This window comes from Corythoichthys intestinalis, chromosome 21 (assembly GCF_030265065.1).
Source record: "Corythoichthys intestinalis isolate RoL2023-P3 chromosome 21, ASM3026506v1, whole genome shotgun sequence".
NCBI lineage: Eukaryota > Metazoa > Chordata > Actinopteri > Syngnathiformes > Syngnathidae > Corythoichthys > Corythoichthys intestinalis.
In genome coordinates this window covers 37595018-37614465 of record NC_080415.1, presented here as the reverse complement: position 1 = coordinate 37614465, position 19448 = coordinate 37595018, and the positions used below count along the sequence as shown (strand labels likewise).

The 19448-nt window shown below is 40.6% G+C and overlaps 1 protein-coding gene across 4 annotated transcripts; it reads right to left on the bottom strand.

The window, feature by feature from the left end:
- Positions 1–183: 183 nt before the first annotated feature.
- Positions 184–18319, bottom strand: csnk1e (casein kinase 1, epsilon). Of its 4 annotated transcripts, none has more exons than XM_057826669.1 (11): positions 17937–18319; positions 13831–13928; positions 13645–13755; positions 13428–13576; positions 8606–8834; positions 8295–8465; positions 6548–6696; positions 6279–6477; positions 4078–4223; positions 3938–4003; positions 184–937 (listed from the first exon to the last, which is right to left on the bottom strand). In XM_057826669.1, exons 1-10 carry the CDS (start codon positions 17999–18001, stop codon positions 3971–3973), a joined length of 1350 nt encoding a protein of 449 aa, XP_057682652.1. In that variant the 5' UTR covers positions 18002–18319; the 3' UTR covers positions 184–937; positions 3938–3970. The 4 variants fall into 4 exon arrangements, with proteins under 4 accessions (XP_057682652.1, XP_057682653.1, XP_057682655.1 ...); XM_057826670.1 differs by having other exon boundaries at positions 3942–4003; XM_057826672.1 differs by having other exon boundaries at positions 17951–18319.
- Between the last annotated feature and the right edge of the window lie 1129 nt (positions 18320–19448).

The window sequence follows — 19448 nt, the reverse complement described above, 5'->3', positions numbered from 1 at the left end:
TGTATTTTCCTGGTCTGTGGCCACAGCGTCCACATCGGATGTTGCTCACAGAGATCCTCAATGGGTTCAGGGTGTGTCTGCTCAGACACATGAAAAAATTCGAGGGAACATTTCAGGTAAGCATTTCCATTTTTTTTCTTACCAATTTTAAAATTATGCAAATATTACAGAATGAAAACAAGCACAGGACACAGTAGATGAGGACATCAGCCTTTATAAGATAATTTGTGTTTGACTTTATAAGTATCTGGTACATTCTAATGTCATTTACATTTTGCCGAAACAAAACTTACTGTATGTACAAAAAAAAAAAAAAAAACATATACAGTACAGTACATTAGCAAGATTGTTCAAATGACACCTTAAAACAAGGAGTCGTAGCATTCACTCTTCATTCTCTTTTCACATTGTCCACTCCAAGAGGACTCTCTTTTAGTACATTTCATGTCAATTTTTCAATTGAGAGGCAAAGCAGCGCGATGGAAAACTACCGTACAATCAGGACAGACAGACATTTTTTAGACTATTTCTAAGAAACGGCCTAAACACACAAATGGTATATGTCGTCACCGCCACGCTGGTCGTTAATATTTTTATACGAAAGACGTCAATATGCAGCATGTTTAACTCCTTAACATTAGCGTTACATTGTAGTTTATGACAACTGTAAACCACAGAAACCTGAAAGTTTGTGCAATCGGATGTGTTTTTTTTTTTTGTGAGTTAAGCCTTTGGAATCGACGAGATTCGCGGTTATGCATCCAAACTGCACACCAGTACTGTTGAAGTTTTTTTTTTTAATTGTGGCCCACTGGTTTCCATCATTGAAGCGTTACTTTGGCTCCTTCTGGACACCACTGACCTCCCTGTTGAGGCATCTGCAACGCATCCTTCTTCACTCATGCTTTCATTCATCATTTTGAAAGTCGAGGGGTTCCTGGATAAGTGATGGACAAAACTTTTTAAACTATTAATATAGGTCATGTGAATTAAGTGGCACAAATTAGTATTGTTGAAGATATGTGGGGCAAATAAGTATTTAGTCAACCACCAATTGTGCAAGTTCTCCTACTTGAAAAGATTGGAGAGGCCTGTAATTGTCTACATGGGTAAACCTCAACCATGAGAGACAGAATGTGGAGAAAAAAAAACAGAGAATCACATTATTTGATTTTTAAAGAATTTATTTCCAAATTAGAGCGGAAATAAGTATTTGGTCACCTACAAACAAGCAAGATTTCTGGCTGTCAAAGAGGTCTAACTTCTCCACTCTCCACTCGTTACCTATATTAATGGCACTTTTTTTTTTAACTCATTATCGGTATAAAAGAAACCTGTCCACAACCTTAGTCAGTCACACTTCAAACTGCACTATGGCCAAGACCAAAGAGCTGTCGAAGGACACCAGAGACAAAATTGTAGACCTGCACCAGGCTGGGAAGACTGAATCTGCAATAGGTAAAACGCTTGGTGTAAAGAAATCAACTGTGGGAGCAATTATTAGAAAATAGAACACAAACAAGAGCTAGGGTCGTTCCGATCATGTTTTTTTGTTCCCGATCCGATCTCGATCGTTTTAGTTTGAGTATCTGCCGATCACGATATTTCCCGATCCGATTGCTTTTTTTTGCTCCCGATTCAATTCCAATCATTCCCGATAATTTTTCCCGATCATATACATTTTGGCAATTCATTAAGATAAAAAATGAATAAAACTCGGACGAATATATACATTCAACATACAGTACATAAGTACTGTATTTGTTTATTATGACAAATCCTCAAGATGGCATTTACATTATTAATATTCTTTCTGTGAGAGGGATTCACGGATAGAAAGACTTGTAATTCTTAAAGGATAAATGTGACTTTGTATATTGTGACTAAATATTGCCATCTAGTGTATTTGTTGAGCTTTCAGTAAATGATATTGTAGCCATTTAACTGTTCTGCCCAAATGCATGATGGGAAGTGCAACCATGACTTTGCGTAGTGGCACCAACTGATTTATCTTCTCTGCGTTGGGAAATAAGATAGGGTCTTAAGAAAAAGATCAACTACTACCTTGCTTCCCCACATTGCTTCCCACAATATTTCTAATTGTTGAGAGAGGGATTGTTAGGCTTTATCCAATTAAAAAAAGGCTCCAAAGACTGCCAAAATCACTCTACTCATTTTACCCTGCCTTTTAGATTGAACGCGACAATGCGTGAGTAGGTCGTGCAGCGCATTCGTTAATTGCGTTATATATTTTAACGTGATTAATTTAAAATAAACAATTACCCCCGTTAACGCGATAAATTTGATAGCCCTACTTTAAGCCAAAACTAAAGACTCTGGAAGAGTGTAAGACATTTTGTCTGTAACGTTAAATACAATTAGAAAACGATTTAATTAAAAAATATGTATATATTAAAAAAAGGCATGTCCGATATTTTTTTGCCGATTCCGATACTTTGAAAATGATGTGATTGGACCCGATCGATCGGGACATCTTCATACAAGGCCACTGATAATCTCCCTCGATCTGGGGCTCCATTCAAGAATTCATCCCGTGGCGTCAAAATGATAACAAGAACGGTGAGCAAAAATCCCAGAACCACACTGGGGGACCTAGTGAATGACCTACAGAGAGCTGGGACCACAGTAACAAAGGCTAATTATCAGTAACACAGTGAGCCGCCAGGGACTCAAATCCTGCACTGCCAGACGTGTCCCCCTGCTGAAGCCAGTACACGTCCAGGCCTGTCTGCAGTTTGCTAGAGAGCATTTCGATGATCCAGAAGAGGACAAGGAGAATGTGTTATGGTCAGATGAAACCAAAATAGAACTTTTTGGTAGAAACACAGGTTTTCGTGTTTGGAGGAGAAAGAATACTCAATTGCATCCGAAGAACACCATACCCACTGTGAAGCATAGGGGTGGAAACATCATACTTTGGGGCTGTTTTTCTGCAAAGGGACCAGGACGACTGATCTGTGTAAAGGAAAGAATAAATGGGGCCATGTATCGAGAGATTTTGAGTGAAAATCTCCTTCCATCAGCAAGGGCATTGGAGATGAGACGTGGCTGGGTCTTTCAGCATGACAATGATCCCAAACACACAGCCAGGGCAACAAAGGAGTGGCTTCGTAAGAAGCATTTCAAGGTCCTGGAGTGGCCTAGCCAGTCACCAGATCTGAACCCCGTAGAAAATCTGTGGAGGGAGTTGAAAGTCGTGTTGCCCAACGACAGCCCCAAAACATCACTGCTCTAGAGGAGATCTGCATGGAGGAATGGGCCAAAATAGCAGCAACAGTGTGTGAAAAGCTTGTGAAGATTTACAGAAAACGTTTGGCCTCCGTTATTGCCAACAAAGGGTACATAACAAAGTATTGAGATGAACTTTTGGTATTGACCAAATACTTATTTTCCACCATGATTTGCAAATAAATTCTTTAAAAATCAAACAATGTGATTTTCTGTTTTTTTTTCTCCACATTCTGTCTCTCATGGTTGAGTTTTCCCCATGTTGACAATTACAGGCCTCTCTAATATTTTCAAGTGGGAGAACTTACACAATTAGTGGTTGACTAAACACTTATTTGCACCACTGTAGTCCTGCCAAATAAAATGAATGACGGCAGTTTGGCGTGACATTGTTCAGGCCGCCCTTTTGAATTTATTTGACAATGTTAGATCTGTTAATATTGTTTTTTTTTGTTGACAGGCTAAGACGGGACCATTGACTCACGCTAGCTTAGCCACCCCGGAACCCTGAAACAAACAAATATCTGACAAACTGCACTTAATTTGTTGAAATCAACTCCACCGACAAATTAAACCCCGGCTGACATGAAGATTAAGCCTAATGTCATAAATTCTGAACTTCCCGCTTTAACCAGTGCGTGATGAATTTACTGAGACACTAACACCAATATCTGCGATTCAGACATACCTGCCTCTGAGCAGAAGTCCAGTCAGGAAGAAGTCACTTTGCTAAATGTTCAAATGGCACACTGACCTGCACATGATAAAGAGTTGTAAATGCATTTCATTTTCTAAGCTTCGGTTCAGTCACTAAACGACTCACGCTACCTGCGACGTCGTGATGCGCGATTGGTCGATGCGTGTGGAAAGATCGCCGGAGGACAAGTTGGCGGGGGCGCCCCGGTGAAGCCTCATGGCCACTTTGCGCTCTCGTTCCACCCGTTCTGCTCGACCCGCCTGAGGGGAGCGGTTCCCTGTGTGTAGAAAAAAAATCAGTTAATGGAGGAAAAAAATAAGTTAACTAGCGAGCAGAGGCGGATCCATCAGTCTGGCATGGGGGGCAACTGCCACCCTAAAAGGTAGGCTTGCCCTCCCAGTTGGCACTATGAAAACTTACATTTGACATTTCCAGCCAGCAATTATGAAGTGGTGTCAGTGAGGATCCTTATAGTAATAATAATAATATAAAAAAGTGTAATACATACTATATATGAGTAAGCAAGTTCTCCTACTTGAAAAGATTAGCGTGGCCTCTAATTGTCAACATGGGTAAACCTCAACCATGAGAGACAGAATGTGGGAAAAAAAAACTGAGAATCACATTGTTTGATTTTTAAAGAATTTATTTCCAAATTAGAGTGGAAAATAAGTATTTGGTCACCTACAAACAAGCAAGATTTCTGGCTGTCAAAGAGATGTAACCTCTTCTAACGAGGTCTGACGAGGCTCCACACGTTACTTGTATTAATGACACCTGTTTTAACTCATTATCGGTATAAAAGACACCTGTCCATAATCTCAGTCAGTCACACTCCAAACTCCACTATAGACCCTACTCACCGACGTCACAGAATGACGTGTCGCTGTATCCGGCCGCCATATTGTCCGTCTCTGTTTAGCCCTATTCTCAATGGTTTCAATTAGTCGTTCAGTTTATAGAGCAATTCAAGGAAAGCCCCAGTGCTTTCAGACGCTGTAAACTCATTGGATGCGTTGCATAAAAGGCGTTATGTGGAAAAGCTTCAGTCTATCCATTCGCCAGATCCATATTTGATGCCTAAATCGATATTTTTCGACCCGCTGTCTTCGCCCTCTCTGCCTGACATCTGCTACCCTGATATCTACAACTATCTTTTCCACAGAAACTCAGCCTATTCTCACAAAACTTTGAAAAACATTAAGAGCAGCACTCTAAGCAACATTACCCTGTGCGATTTCTAAAATGGCGACAATCAAAAAAAGAAAAAAGTTGACTGCGATGGCCAACGCTTCAAGGATAGGTGGATATTGGACTATTTCTTCAATAAAACACGCAACAACTGTCTGCCTCATTTGCAAAGAGACAGTCGCGGTTTTCAAGGAGTTCGATGTCACGCGATAATAACAAGACACGCTGACATGTACGACAACATTACAGGAAAGATACGCAGCGAGAAATTATAGCAACTTGAAGCTAGCACAGCAGCAGTATTTCGTAAGAGCCCGAGTGTCAAAAGAGAACGCCACAAAGACGAGACTGTTGAAATTATGTATTAAAAAAAATAATAATAAAGCAAATGTGACACACAGAAGGGCTAGCTAACATTTCTTTAAATGTATTGTTCTACGTAAATCAGCCCAGGTAGCCCCCCACATTTTTACCACACCAAATCAGGCCCCCTTTGCAAAAAGTTTGGACACCCCTGTTTAACCGATGATCTGTAGACGAGGCCAGCTTCTTTCACTTGTTACCAGTTAAATATTATTCAAAAAATAAAGATGGTGGAACAAATAAGCATCTTGAATTTGAAACTGTATGTTGTCGGCGATTAGCCTAGCAATGATCTTAATTGTAGTTGTCAGCCCAAAACCCTCTAAATATATATTAAATGCATCTTACCAGATATAAAATGACTACTACATAATCTGTGGTAGTCGCTTGGAGCCCAGTTTTCCCGTCGAATTGCACGACTTCACCATTTTGATTATTAATGTTAACGAGCAGAAAAACACACCAAATTGGGGGAATTTACGAAGCGCTAATGCATTAACATGACGAGTATACGGACAACATGGCGCGGGGGCGTGGCTGTGACGTCACGTGAGTAGGGTCTATAGTATATATGTAACTGTGCGTCATCAATTTATATTAAATCAATCGAAGGCCTTTGAACTGAATCATCGCAGAAATTTGTATCAATGTCCAAAGAATCAATATATTATACCGTCTTGAATTATTTGCTGACCTCAAAAAAGTTGCTGCCCCCTCTCGCCACCTTATATGTTTTCGAGATCCGCTTGCTAATAGCGAGGCTCGCCACTATCCTAACCTGACGGCTGGACGCCGCGCGTGATCACTTTCGACGGAATGACGTCCGCTTCGTTCTTGACCCGATTCGCCGCCGACGGTTTGGGTCCGGACGGCAAAGCCCGACCCCCGGCGACTCTTTGACCTTCTCCCGCTCGCTCTTCTTCATCCTTATCCTCCTTCCGTTCTTTGTCTCCATCTTCCGCCGTCCTGCTGGCCCCCTACAACAGCATCTTAGGTTGAATTTGACATCTTTTTAAGGCACTTAAAGGCATAGAGGGTCAGACTCACAAATTTGAGCATGCTCCAGTCAAAGACGTAGTCGTAAGAGAAGCCCTGTCTATGGAAAAGGTTCCTGAAGAGTTGCCTCAGATACGAATAGTCCGGCTTGTCGTCGAAACGCAGGGAGCGACACAGATTCAGGTAGGTGGAGAACACAGCTGGAAAACAGGGAACCAGGAAAAGCTTTTCAAAGAAACTAGTCATTGGAGTCTTATGAGCCACTGTCAAATAAAGCTTTACATACTAACCCAAATAAATCAGCAAATAAGCCACACTGGATTATAAGACACAGGATTCAAAAAGAGGGGAAAAAAGTTGCGGCTAAAAGTCCGAAAATTACGGTACATTAACTGAAAACATGACCAAAACCAAAATGTCAATTATTACGTCGGGCGGGGCCAGGTTTCTTTCTCGCTAACTTTTTGAAATAATGTATGAATGATAAACTAAGGAATACTTGTTATAAAATAAATAATTTGGATTAAAAAAAAAGGAGGTGCTGTATGGTCATTGCAGAGCCAGAGCGTGCCTATACGCCCTTTTTAATCTTCCCCTCTGCGAGTCCGCAAAACCGCATTTATATTTAACAAACTTTTCCAGCGTTATTTCGTTGTGTAAATAAACTTATAATGATCATAAAAATATGTAGTCTATTTAAACATTAAGAAAATGTGCGTTTTTTTTCTGCCAAATGAGAATTCGTTACAAAAGACAGGCTTTTATGCAGACATCGTCACAAATGTTATCACACAAAACGCGGGTCGCGCTTTAATACCCGCGGACCAGGTCGGGATGGGCTGGATTTTTTAGGCCCGATTTTACCTCTATCTCAAAATCTTGATGAGCTTAAATTGGCTGCAGTTACAAAGTCGGGAATGCTCCCTCCAGAAAAAAAAACACAATTTGACCAACATTATGTATAACAAACTTTTCCAGCGTTATTTCATTGCGTAAATGCATTTATAATGATCATAAAAATATGTAGACTATTTAAACATTAAGAAAATGTACGGTTTTTTTCCTGCCAACTGAAAATTCGTTACAAAAGACACTTACGACATCGGGAACGCTCCCTCTGGAACAAAACGCAATATGACCAACATTGTGACAGCCGATGCCGACAAAAAACGACGTAATATCCAAAACGGATCACCAATGGACTCATTTGAAGTATATGAATGGTGGTCTGTTTTGGTGTTCAGAGTCCACAATACTTCTGCCTGCAGGGTTTTCGTTCCACCGACAAACGGACGCATTCCCGATGCAGAGGTGGATGGATTCTCCGTTTTGCCGGTTGTGGTGGTTTGGCACGCACGAGTTGCATTTCGATTTGTAGTGCAGTGCATCGTAAAAATTCTATGCATCATCTTCGTTATGGATTTTTAAAAAAAACAACTTCGTCACGGATATAATTTAGGTTGCACTGAGATGTTCTTGAAAATTAAGACCACAGTGAAAAAATTCCAGACTTACAACAGCTAATTTAATACTTTTAATACCTTTAATAATGGAAAACTAAATTCAATGCTTTTTTAATACTTTTAGTAACCCGTGGGTACCATGTTGTAGAATGATTTCCTGACCCGTGTATCGATAACTGTTGTATCGTCATATCGTGTGGTCCTCGTTATCGTTAGCCTTGTATCGCAATTTGTATCGTATCGTGAGCTACCCTTAGGTTTCCACCCCTGATTGCAACTTCATGGTAGTAATTTCAGCCACTGAGTTCATTCAATCCCTTTTAGGAAGTACTCACAGGGGTAGCCCTTGCAAAGCACCTCAATGGGAGTCGACATTTTCTTCTCGCTAATGCGTTCGTACTTTTGCCTCTTTGTGGCGGCTTTGAGGCCCTGCCACGGCAGCGAGCCCAGGTTGAAGTACATGAGGACGTAGCCCAGAGACTCCAGGTCGTCTCGCCTCGATTGTTCTACAGAGGGAAAAAAAACAATATTCCATGACATAGGATTACGTAGTGCCTTCTTCGTTATGCTAATATAACAAATATAAGAATTTATATTATCTGGACGAGCGATTTTAATATTGTTTTCAGAGAAAGCCGTCACTCACCGATTCCCAGGTGGGTGTTGATGGAGGCGTAACGGGCGGTGCCAGTGAGATTTTTGTTCTCTCGGTAAGGGATGTGCTGGTGCGTTCGGGCGTCGCGGTATTTCTTGGCCAGGCCAAAGTCTATGATATAGACGAGGTTGCCCTTTTTGCCGAGTCCCATCAGGAAGTTGTCGGGTTTCACGTCTCTGTGAATGAAGTTCTTCAGGTGGATGTATTCGATCCTGCTGATCTAGTAGTGAAAAGCACAGGAAAATTTCGCAACTTTGGAAGTGTAAGGTGTGCTAACCGCTAGTGTTGCATCAATAACATTTTTTGGTTCCCGATACAAAATCTGATACCCAGTAATGTGTTACATTTACTGTTACTTTTTGAGGAAAATTTACTTCTTATACTAGTTTTAGCACGCAATACTTTTATCTGAGTAGATTTATAAGGAAGAAATGCTAATCCTACGCTACACTAGTTGTGACATTTTTCCTCTTTATTCTACATATCAACTTTTTTTTGCCAGATATGCCGACAGTAGCGCTACCTGTTACACCAATGAGACGTCCCAACAATAACAACATGACTCCGTTATACTAATCGGAGGTAACAATGTTTTTATTCTCCACTAGAGAGCACTCAAGGTCTTTGTACGGTTGATGTTTATTAGTGTTGTTCTGGTTTGAATTTGAGGATTTATGTGTCATCTTTTTGGCCTAATATGGTCATGTAACAGGTTAGTGCAGTACAATAACAGTTCATATAGTCATGTGAAAAATTATGACACCCCATTAAATATTCAGTTCTTTATTAAGTAATGTTCATTAAACGAAATATATCAACAAAAATACATATTCTAACTGAGGAAAAGGTTAGGACACCCTACAACCTAATACAGTGCCCTCCATAATTATTGGATTTATGATAATTATGTGTTTTTTAGCTTCTAATATATTATTTTTCTAAATATGGGACCTTAAAGCTGTAGTGTGAACTAATTTATTCACATGCCAAATAGGGTCACAAGTAAAGTAATTAAACATTGTCCACCAAATAAAGCATGAAAAAATAATTTATATGTTGTACATTTGACAAAATAATCGCGTTTCCGAAGTTCGAGCCTGAAAGGGGACGAACCCGGAAGTGATACGTCACACCGGGAACAGCGTTGGCAGCTCCATACATACTGCCGCCATACAAAGCCCTTCAAACTTATACTGCCGCCATAAAAAGCCCTTCAAACTATGATTCAAACAGCGATATAAGCGATAGACCGAGCGCAAGGGAGGAGATCCAAGTTTTTGAAGAGTTGGAGGAAGAGGAGACGCTTGGAATTTTATGTTGGATCTAACATGTATTAGCCAGACGCTAATCAGAATGCAAACATTGTGCCTAGACTACCTGACATGGAATGGATACAAGACCCATCGAGATTACAACAGTGGTAAGATATAGGCTGTTATTATTTTTATGATTTGAAGATGCAGGCATTTGCACATAATTTTATGTTTTTGTCTATCTGATGACATTGTTAAAAAAAATAAATAATCAGACCTCATGTTCATTTTGGCAGATCCGGCAGCTCTCGTGCATATAAAATAATAATATAAAAACGTTGGGGGGGAAAGAAGGAGATGAGTCTTCGATGGCTTTCTCCACTTTATTGTGGCAAAAATAAGAAAACAATATAATAGCGGACTGCCGCCACATTCGACCGCGAAGTTTTGCTTCTCGCCGATCTCCTCCTCGCCTCCCACTCCAGCGTCTCTTAAACGGATTGTGCATAGTGTCTTGTTATGAGCTTTTTTTGTACAAATGTATCGAACACACGACGCGCTGACAACCTTGTCTCTTTATTAACACATGGAGCAGCTCTTATGGAAAAGTTAGAACACAGCTCTCGGCAGGAATTGGCGTCTAATGGCGTGAGGAAATGTAGTTTTTTCACACAAGCGAACAGATTACAAAGCACCACGTCAGTGTTGTCCCCAGACTACATTTCCCATGATTCACTGCGTGACCTGCGCGCTCGCTGATTCGCTGCGAGATTGACTCAATGGCTACACTAAACCAACATGCTATTTGTCAGCTGTCAGCGGCTCTCATAAAACACAAACTAGAAGCCTATTACCGCGACGCCGACCCGTTTATATGCACATCCACACCCGTTTCCCGATTGACAGTGGATTAACCCTTTCGGACACGATCGTAGATGACGCACAATTTAAACACGCTTAACCTAGCGAACGCAACAACAACTATGATCGGGGATTGCCACGAGTTAACTTTCGGGTAACGTCGCTAGCTTATACTGTTCAATTCCACAACAGTAGGCAGCTTTGCTTTGACAAAGTCATCAGTCATCTATCCAAAAATCACACTTACTTTTTGGCAAATCCTTGATCATAAGCAGACCGGTTAAGGAAGCAGGCATCTTCGAAGTGTTTGCAGCAGAGAACACTACTCGATGATGGCGTGAAATTCATTCGCTTCGTGCGAACGAAAGATGTCCATTTACGTGCCCTGCTATCCTTTGGCCACTCATACAAATTTTCGTTTGAGCGAGAACAAAACATCGCCACACACCGCTGTGGCATCTTACCGAGAAGCAATGCAACAAACAATACTGTTCTATGGTGGACTCCCCTCGCACGTCTAGGTGTGACGTAATTTCCGAAGATTGCCGAAGAAAAGCATTTTCGTTGTCAAGGGCGTTGCTATGGGTTAAACAAAGAATCTGGAAGGGTTGCGTTAAAAAAAATAATGAAAATATGCTTATAATTATTTAGCCATTGATATTATTCAAAAATCAGTCAAAAACATGGTTGGCCAACCTTACTTCAAAGTTCCCCTTTAATGGAAAAAAAGTGAAAAATCCAACCTTTAATACAAGTGCATTCATTCAATGGGGAAAAAATCCCACATAAAGAAATAATTATTTGACATCAAACAATGTGTGTCACAATTATTAGCACCCCTGGTGTTAATACTTTATACAACCTCTTTTGCCAACAAAACAGCCCCTAATCTTCTATAATGTTTCACAAGATGGGAAAAGACAAAGAGGGATCTTCAGCCATTCCTCTTTGCAGAATCTCTCTAAATCAGGGGTGTCCAAACTTTTTGGAAAGGGGACCAGATTTGGTGTGTTAAAAATGTGGGGGGCCGATGACCTTTACGTAGAACAATGTAAGCAAATTTTAGCAAGCCTTTCTATGTGTCACATTTGCTTCATTATTTTTTTAAATTAACAATTTCAACAATCTTGCAACTAGCCTTGTGGCGTTCTCTTTCAACTCTCGGGCTCATGCGAAATATCCCTGCTGCTGTGAAATTAAACTATCTTCAAGTTGCTTAAATTTCTCGCTGCGTATCCTCCCTGAAATCTTGTCATACATATCAGCGTGTCTTGTTTGGTAATATCGCCTCACATTGAACTCTTTAAAAACAGCGACTGTCTCTTTGCAAATGAGGCAAACACAGTTTGTTGCGTATTCTAGTGAAGAAATAGTCCAATTTCCACCTATCCTTGAAGCGTCGGCCTATCGGAGTCAACTTTTTTTGTTGATTGTCGCCATTTTAGAAAATTGGGAGAAAAGATACACACGATGTAATGTTGCTTAGAGTGCTGCTGCCTTTTAGTGGGTAAATGAGGAGCAGCATTTAGTGTGTAAGCTACTTCATATGCTGGTGGCAGTACTGCTGACCCATTTATTAAGTCTGTGTGCGGGCCAGATGTTATTGATTTTATGACAGAGGCTGGGGGCCGGATGAAATTTGACCACGGGCCGCATTTGGCCCCCGGGCCGGACTTTGGACATGTCTGCTCTAAATCATCCAGAGACCTGGGTCCTCTCCTCTGTACTCTCCTCTTCAGCTCACCCCACAGGTTTTCAATGGGGTTGAGGTCTGGGGACTGAGATGGCCATAGGAGGAGCTTGATTTTGTGTCTAGCGAACCATTTCTGTGTAGATTTGGCCATATGTTTAGGGTCATTGTCTTTCTGAAAGACCCAGTGACGACCCATCTTCAGCTTTCGGGCAGAGGGCAACAGATTTTGATTAAAATGTCCTGGTATTTCAAAGCATTGATGATGCCAGGCACCCTAACAAGGTTCCCAGGGCCTTTGGAAGCGAAACAGCCCCACAACATCACTGACCCACCCCCATACTTCACAGTGGGTATGAGGTGCTGTCTACACGCCAACAAGCTGTTTGGGAGGCATGCGCGGAGAAAACCTTTCCTCACTCACAATCATAAACGCAAACGTCTGGAGTTCGCCAAGCGGTATTGGGGCTTCAACTGGGACCATGTGCTTTGGTCAGATGAGACAAAGATTGAGCTTTTTGGCAACAAACACTCGAAGTGGGTCTGGCGTGCCACGAAAGATGCGCATGCTGAAAAGCACCTCATACCCACTGTGAAGTATGGGGGTGGGTCAGTGATGCTGTAGAGTTTTCAAAGGCCCTGGCCAGACCTAAGCATGTTGGCAGTTGTTACTAATGTCCTCCACTAATTTGATATTCTTTTGAGATCCCCTTACCAGTCTCATAAATGTCAACAATCTTCTTTCTGAATGCCTCAGACAGCTCCTTTGAACTTTTTTTAAATCAAACATTGTTAGCAGTTACAATGTTGCAGACTCATTACACTTTTTTTACTTGTACTTGAGTACATTTTTGGATGGCTATTTTTACGTAATATTATTTAGAAGTAACGCTACTCTGACTTGATTATAATTTTTGGTAGTGACTAGTGAGAAACTCATTGGAGGGGCGATGTGTCTCGACCAGAGGAAGAACAAATTTTATTATGAAAGTAATGTTGTATGACTCACCATTTGATCAGCCAGCAACAGGACAGTTTTCAGGCTAAACTTCCTGGAGCAGAAGTTGAACAGGTCCTCCAAACTGGGCCCCAGCAGCTCCATCACCATCACATTGTAGTCCCCCTCAGCTCCGCACCACTTAATGGACGGAATACCCACTGCGCGAAAGAAACAGTAGTACCTTGGTACACTTAGTAAACACTTGACCGAGCTTAACGAGCCTCACCTCCTCCTTGCATCATCTTGTAGAATTTACTCTCAATATGGAGCTGCGGGTGTTTGGTCTTGACGCATTCTAGCTTGATGGCCACTTCCTCCCCCGTGGCCAGGTTGGAACCTAACGAGGAGCGCTAAATCTAATCACTGCGTGTTTAAACGGGTGCTCGTGATAAATAAAGTGGGACACTCTTACCGAGATAAATATCTCCAAAGGATCCGCTCCCTATCTTCCTCCCAAGGCGGTACTTGTTTCCCACTCTCAACTCCATGGCTGCCGACCGCTCCGACTCACTGAAAAACACATTCGCTCGCAATGTCATTCATCACTGGTGATCAGTCGTGAATGAGGACACACCACCGCAGTCTTAAAAGTCCTGCTAAGAGCCCCCGAGGGGGTTTTACAAATAACGTGGAGTGGAATGACAGTAGAAAGGAAACTTTTATCATCTTTTTAAAGGATGTTTATCCTCGCTTTCATTCAGTCCTCATAGAACAAAGCTTCTAAGTTGCATAACGTGGCGAACAGTGATGCTGATATTTGAATGAGTCATGTTACAAGAGGAAGATGAGGCGGGCAACTCCTACAGTACTACACAATATGGAGTTTTATTTTCATTGAAAGGAAACACCTCACTGTCATTAGCAGTAGCGCATTGTTAAAGGGAACTGCGGACTTAAAGACTTATAGGCTCTAACAAGCCACAATTGTTCTGTTTTACTAAAATATGTTATTAGAAAACACATAAAATACTACCATTGATTTAAAAATCTATCATATTTAGTACGTTTTGACATATGGAGGGCGCCATGTTTTATGCGCGCAATGGACGCTCAGGGTGATGATGTGGTTTGTCACTGTCACTAGACGAACACTACCGGTGTTCTGCAATTCCTTCTACGCGGCGAGACGTCCAACACATGCGCACATCGGTTAAAAGCGGCGAGTACTTACTATTTGTTGTTTTTATTGAGTCTTTTGCTACCTTTTCATTGCCAAAAAATAATTATTTCATGTGTTTCCCACTCATACTGTGGTATGAAAAAGTATCTGAACTAGGGTTGTTCCGATCATGTTTTTTTGCTCCCGATCCGATCCCGATCATTTTAGTTTGAGTATCTGCCGATCCCGATATTTCCCGGTCCGATTGCTTTTTTTTTTGCTCCCGATTCAATTCCAATCATTCCCGATAAATTTTCCCGATCATATACATTTTGGCAATGCATTAAGAAAAAAATGAATAAAACTCGGACGAATATATACATTCAACATACAGTACATAAGTACTGTATTTGTTTATTATGACAATAAATCCTCAAGATGGCATTTACATTATTAACATTCTTTCTGTGAGAGGGATCCACGAATAGAAAGACTTGTGACTTTGTATATTGTGACTAAATATTGCCATCTAGTGTATTTGTTGAGCTTTCAGTAAATGATACTGCAGCCATTTAACTTCTGCTCAAATGCATGATGGGAAGTGCAATCATGACTGTGCATAGTGCTACCAATTGATATATATTCTCTGCGTTGGGAAATAACATATGGTGTTAAGAAAAAGATCAATTACTGACTTTCTACCCCACATTGCTTCCCACGATATTTCTAATCGTAGGGAGAGGGATTGGAAGGCTTTAGCCAATTAAAAAAAGGCTCCAAAAGCTGCCAAAATTCACTCTACTCATTTTACGCTGCCTTTTAGCTCTCTACATAGGTAAAACGGCGCCATTACAGATTGAACGCGACAATGTGTGAGTGGGTCGTGCAGCGCATGCATTAATTGCGTTAAATATTTTAACGTGATACATTTTTACAAATATTAATTACCGCCGTTATCGGGATAAATTTGATAACCCTACCTTAAGCCTAAACTAAAGACTCTGGATGAGTCTAACATATTATGTCTGTAACGTTTAATACAATTAGAAAACAATTTAATTATAACATATATATATATATATATATATATATATTAAAAAAAGGCATGTTCGATATTTTTTTGCCGATTCCGATACTTTGAAAATGACATGATCGGACCAGATCGATCGGGACATCTCTAATCTGAACCTTTTAAAATTTATCACATTTCTGCAGAAAATCAACATCAAATATGGTCTGACCTTTCTCCAAATCACACCGATGAAAAAACAGTGTCTGCTTTAACTAAAACCACGCAAATATTTATAGGTTCTCATATTTTAATGAGGATAGGATGCAAACAATGACAGAAAGGGGAAAAATAAGTAAGCGAACCCTCTGCCTAAGGAGACTTAAAGCAATTGAAACCAAAGTCAGGTGTATGCCCAATCACTGATGAAAGGTTTAAAGCTGCCCAGCCCATTATAAAACACACACCTGGTAAGAATTGTCTTGATGAGAAGCATTGTCTGATGTGCATCATGGGTAGGGTTGGGCATCGTTTGAAATTCAATGATTCCGATTCCATGTTTCGATTCCGGTTCCGAACGATTCCCGATTCTGATTCTTTTAAGAGGCAGGGTAAAAAAATAAATAAATGTAACGTCCAAAAAATTGCATAGTTTATATTAAAGTCATAACTTCTCAACGTTTTTTGAAATTAAATGAACTTCTCACAGGGCTAATTATAACTTGTATATAAATATCAGTCTTTAAACTTGAGCATTTTTTTTCCACTCGGCGGTCAGGGCATCAAAACAAGGAATCAAAATTTTAAAATTCGAACGATTCCGGGAGCATTGGAGTGTTAGAATCATTCCCATCGATGCTCGATGCCCAACCCTAGTCATGGGTTGGTCAAACGAGCTTTCTGAAGACCTGCGATCAAGGATTGTTGATTTATATAAAGCTAAGAAGGGACCCAAAACCATCTTTAAAAGTCTGGATGTTCATCAATTGACAGTCAGAAAACTTGTCTTCAAATGGAGAGAATTTGGAACTGTTGCTTCTCTCCCAAGGAGTGGCCGTCCACCAAAGGTGACCTCAAGAGTTCAGCACAGAATACTCCGGTCATAATCTATTTTTACCCATCACTTAAATTTTTAAATTGATAATAATGACATATTCAATAGTATTTAGTTTTCATTCATTTTTAATTAATATTCTGTCCGAACAAGCTTAACAGAGAATCCACACCGTGCCATCACACATCAAGCAGATGAATATGTAACTTTTTCTCCGCACTGACAAAAACAGCTGACTGTGGCCCCAGTAGGTAGGCTACATATGGAACAATGAAATTAACAGTTCACCTGCTGTGGCCCGAACGCAGTCTCACACCTTCCTCCTGGTGCGCATGGACTTGAATTCTGTGCCCGCTTGTGCAGTCCCTCTTTTTTCACCTCTTTTATCAACACCATCGTCGTTTTGGGGCTTTTTGAAGAAACTTCGGACACTCAGTTGCCTTGACATTTTTCCGAGTAAGGCCAACGACGTCATGCATCAAGAGAAAATAGCTAATTAATATGCTTATTATGCTCACTCGCCACCCTGTGGTCTGGGGTGTGAATTGCAACCTGTCAAAATGACAGATGGACTTCATTTTTTTCCGTCACCGTTTTAAAAAACCGGTCAACGACGGAAAATATTCGGTCAACGTGACCCCTGAGTCTCAGATTATCATTGTAAATTTGAAGCTGTTGAAGCAATCAAAAAAAGTCTTTTATAATCTACGTGATGAAAAAAAAAGTATATCAGCCACAAATATCGGCTTACAATATCGGTTTTGGATACCAGCAATTGGATCTGTATCGGCAAAATCCCATATCGGTCGACCTCTAGTCGGAATCGGTATCGGGAGCCCCAAAAAATTGGTATCGGTGCAACACCAGTTATATCGGCATGTTTAATTAAGCACTACTACGAAACTACAGTGAGATGCTGCTACTCAAGTCTTGGCAGATGAAAATAAATCGGTATCGGAAAAGTATCGGCAAACAGCCGGGTTATCGGAATCGGTGTCGTGCTCCAAGAAATTTCATTGGTGCAAAACAAGATGGATGGATGGATGGCAGTATGGATACATATTCGTCTCCTATATGGAAAGAAAGTATGAAAAGTAATATAACCTTCATATTAATCAAAAGGGGAAATTTTAAGCTTTTGTGTGTGTCTGTGTGGGGTCATTACTGCACTGGACATGCAGTCAATAGTCATTAAGACACACACACAAGCTCAGCCTCTTCTGCACTACCAGTTACACAACTAGCTAATGTAATAGGGCAGTAAATACGATGTAACAAAAGCAGACGTGTTGAATTATTTGGCATTTAGGACACCGCACAAGCACATCACGCATCAGCTAGGAGTGAGAGTAGTACCTCGATGAGCTCACCGGGCCGATGATGCTTCGTCTCACTCGGGGGCCCTGGACAGCGACGTCCATTGGCGGTTCATCCTCCCGGCAAGACTCGGGAGCTTCCTTCCGAAGATTTAGCCGCTGTCACGGTGTCGCCGTGCGGGTTGGAAAAGAGCGAGTGTCCCTCGACTTTCCTCCTCCTCTTCTTCTTCCACCTCCTCCTCTCACCCTCCCACTTTAAACACCGCCAAACGACTATGATGTCATCCCTTTCAAAATGAATGAAGCAGCAGGGGCGTTCAAACAGAACGTAGGTTTTTGTTGAAGACAATTAAGCGCCTTCATACGTCATAAAGCAAAAGTAAAACATGTTAAACGCCAAGTGGGGACGTGGGTTTTACCATTTGTTTGTCCTCTGACGAAAAATGTCAAAGCGAGTTGGTAAACTTGGCTTAACAGCGCCATCTAGAGGAGAATAGTGGTAACTGCGAAGACCACACCTGGGTTAGTACAGTGGCTGAGTAGTGAACTAGGCAAAAATAATATGAGATCAATGTATACTGACTAGTCAGTGTTGTTTTTGGCAGCCATTTTAATTTTTGTCTTAGTCTTTTGGACGACAATACTTATTAGTCTTAGTAATATTATAGTGATCTCAAATTGTGTTTGTCTTCATCTAGTTTTTGTTGACGAAAACAGACTAATTTTATAGTTTTAGTTGACGTCTACTCGAAATGTTTTCGTTTGAAAAATGTTTAAAAATTATTCCCCGCCCCCCCCCACCCCCCCAAAAAAATTGTTTCCAACTACTGTATTTCAAGTGAATATTGACAGACGAGCACATATTGTAGCATGTATGTCAAGGATGACGCCAACTTAGTGATAATACAAACTCAGCAGGAAAACAGGACATAATTGTCAATGAACTATACCCATCTGGACGCCACGTATGTGTTTTAAAAAAAAAAAAAAAAAAAAAAAAGGTCTATGAGCATAGACTTCATTATGTATTGATGGGACACGGGGCCAATTAATAGGGAGCCTGCATTGTTGGCGAGGTCGTCAAAGCTGACCGAGTGGATTCATAAAGTTTTCATTGAAAATTCTTGTGAATAAATGCTTTAATCCCCTAATTATTTACAGAAATGGACTTAAACGTATCTATCTTTGGTTAAAAGCAAAAAAAAAACATGCAGTAAGCATTTATTTTACGTGAATATGTCTAAGTACAACGGTAGTCTGTCAGTAAATGTAGCTAGCGGCCGCCTTATGTAAACAGAACTTTTCCAGTGAAAATTCTTGTGAATAAATGCTTAAATCCCCGAATTCTTTATCGATAAGGACGTAAAACAGTCTCGGTTCTTGGTTAAAAGCAAAAAAAAACTTGCAGTTGGCATTTATTATACTTAAGTATGTCAAAGTTCAATGCTAGTCTGTTAGTAAATGTACCTAGCTGCCGCCTTATGTAAACAGAGCTTTTCTGGTGAAAATTCTTGTGAATAAATGCTTAAATCCCCGAATTCTTTATAGGTAT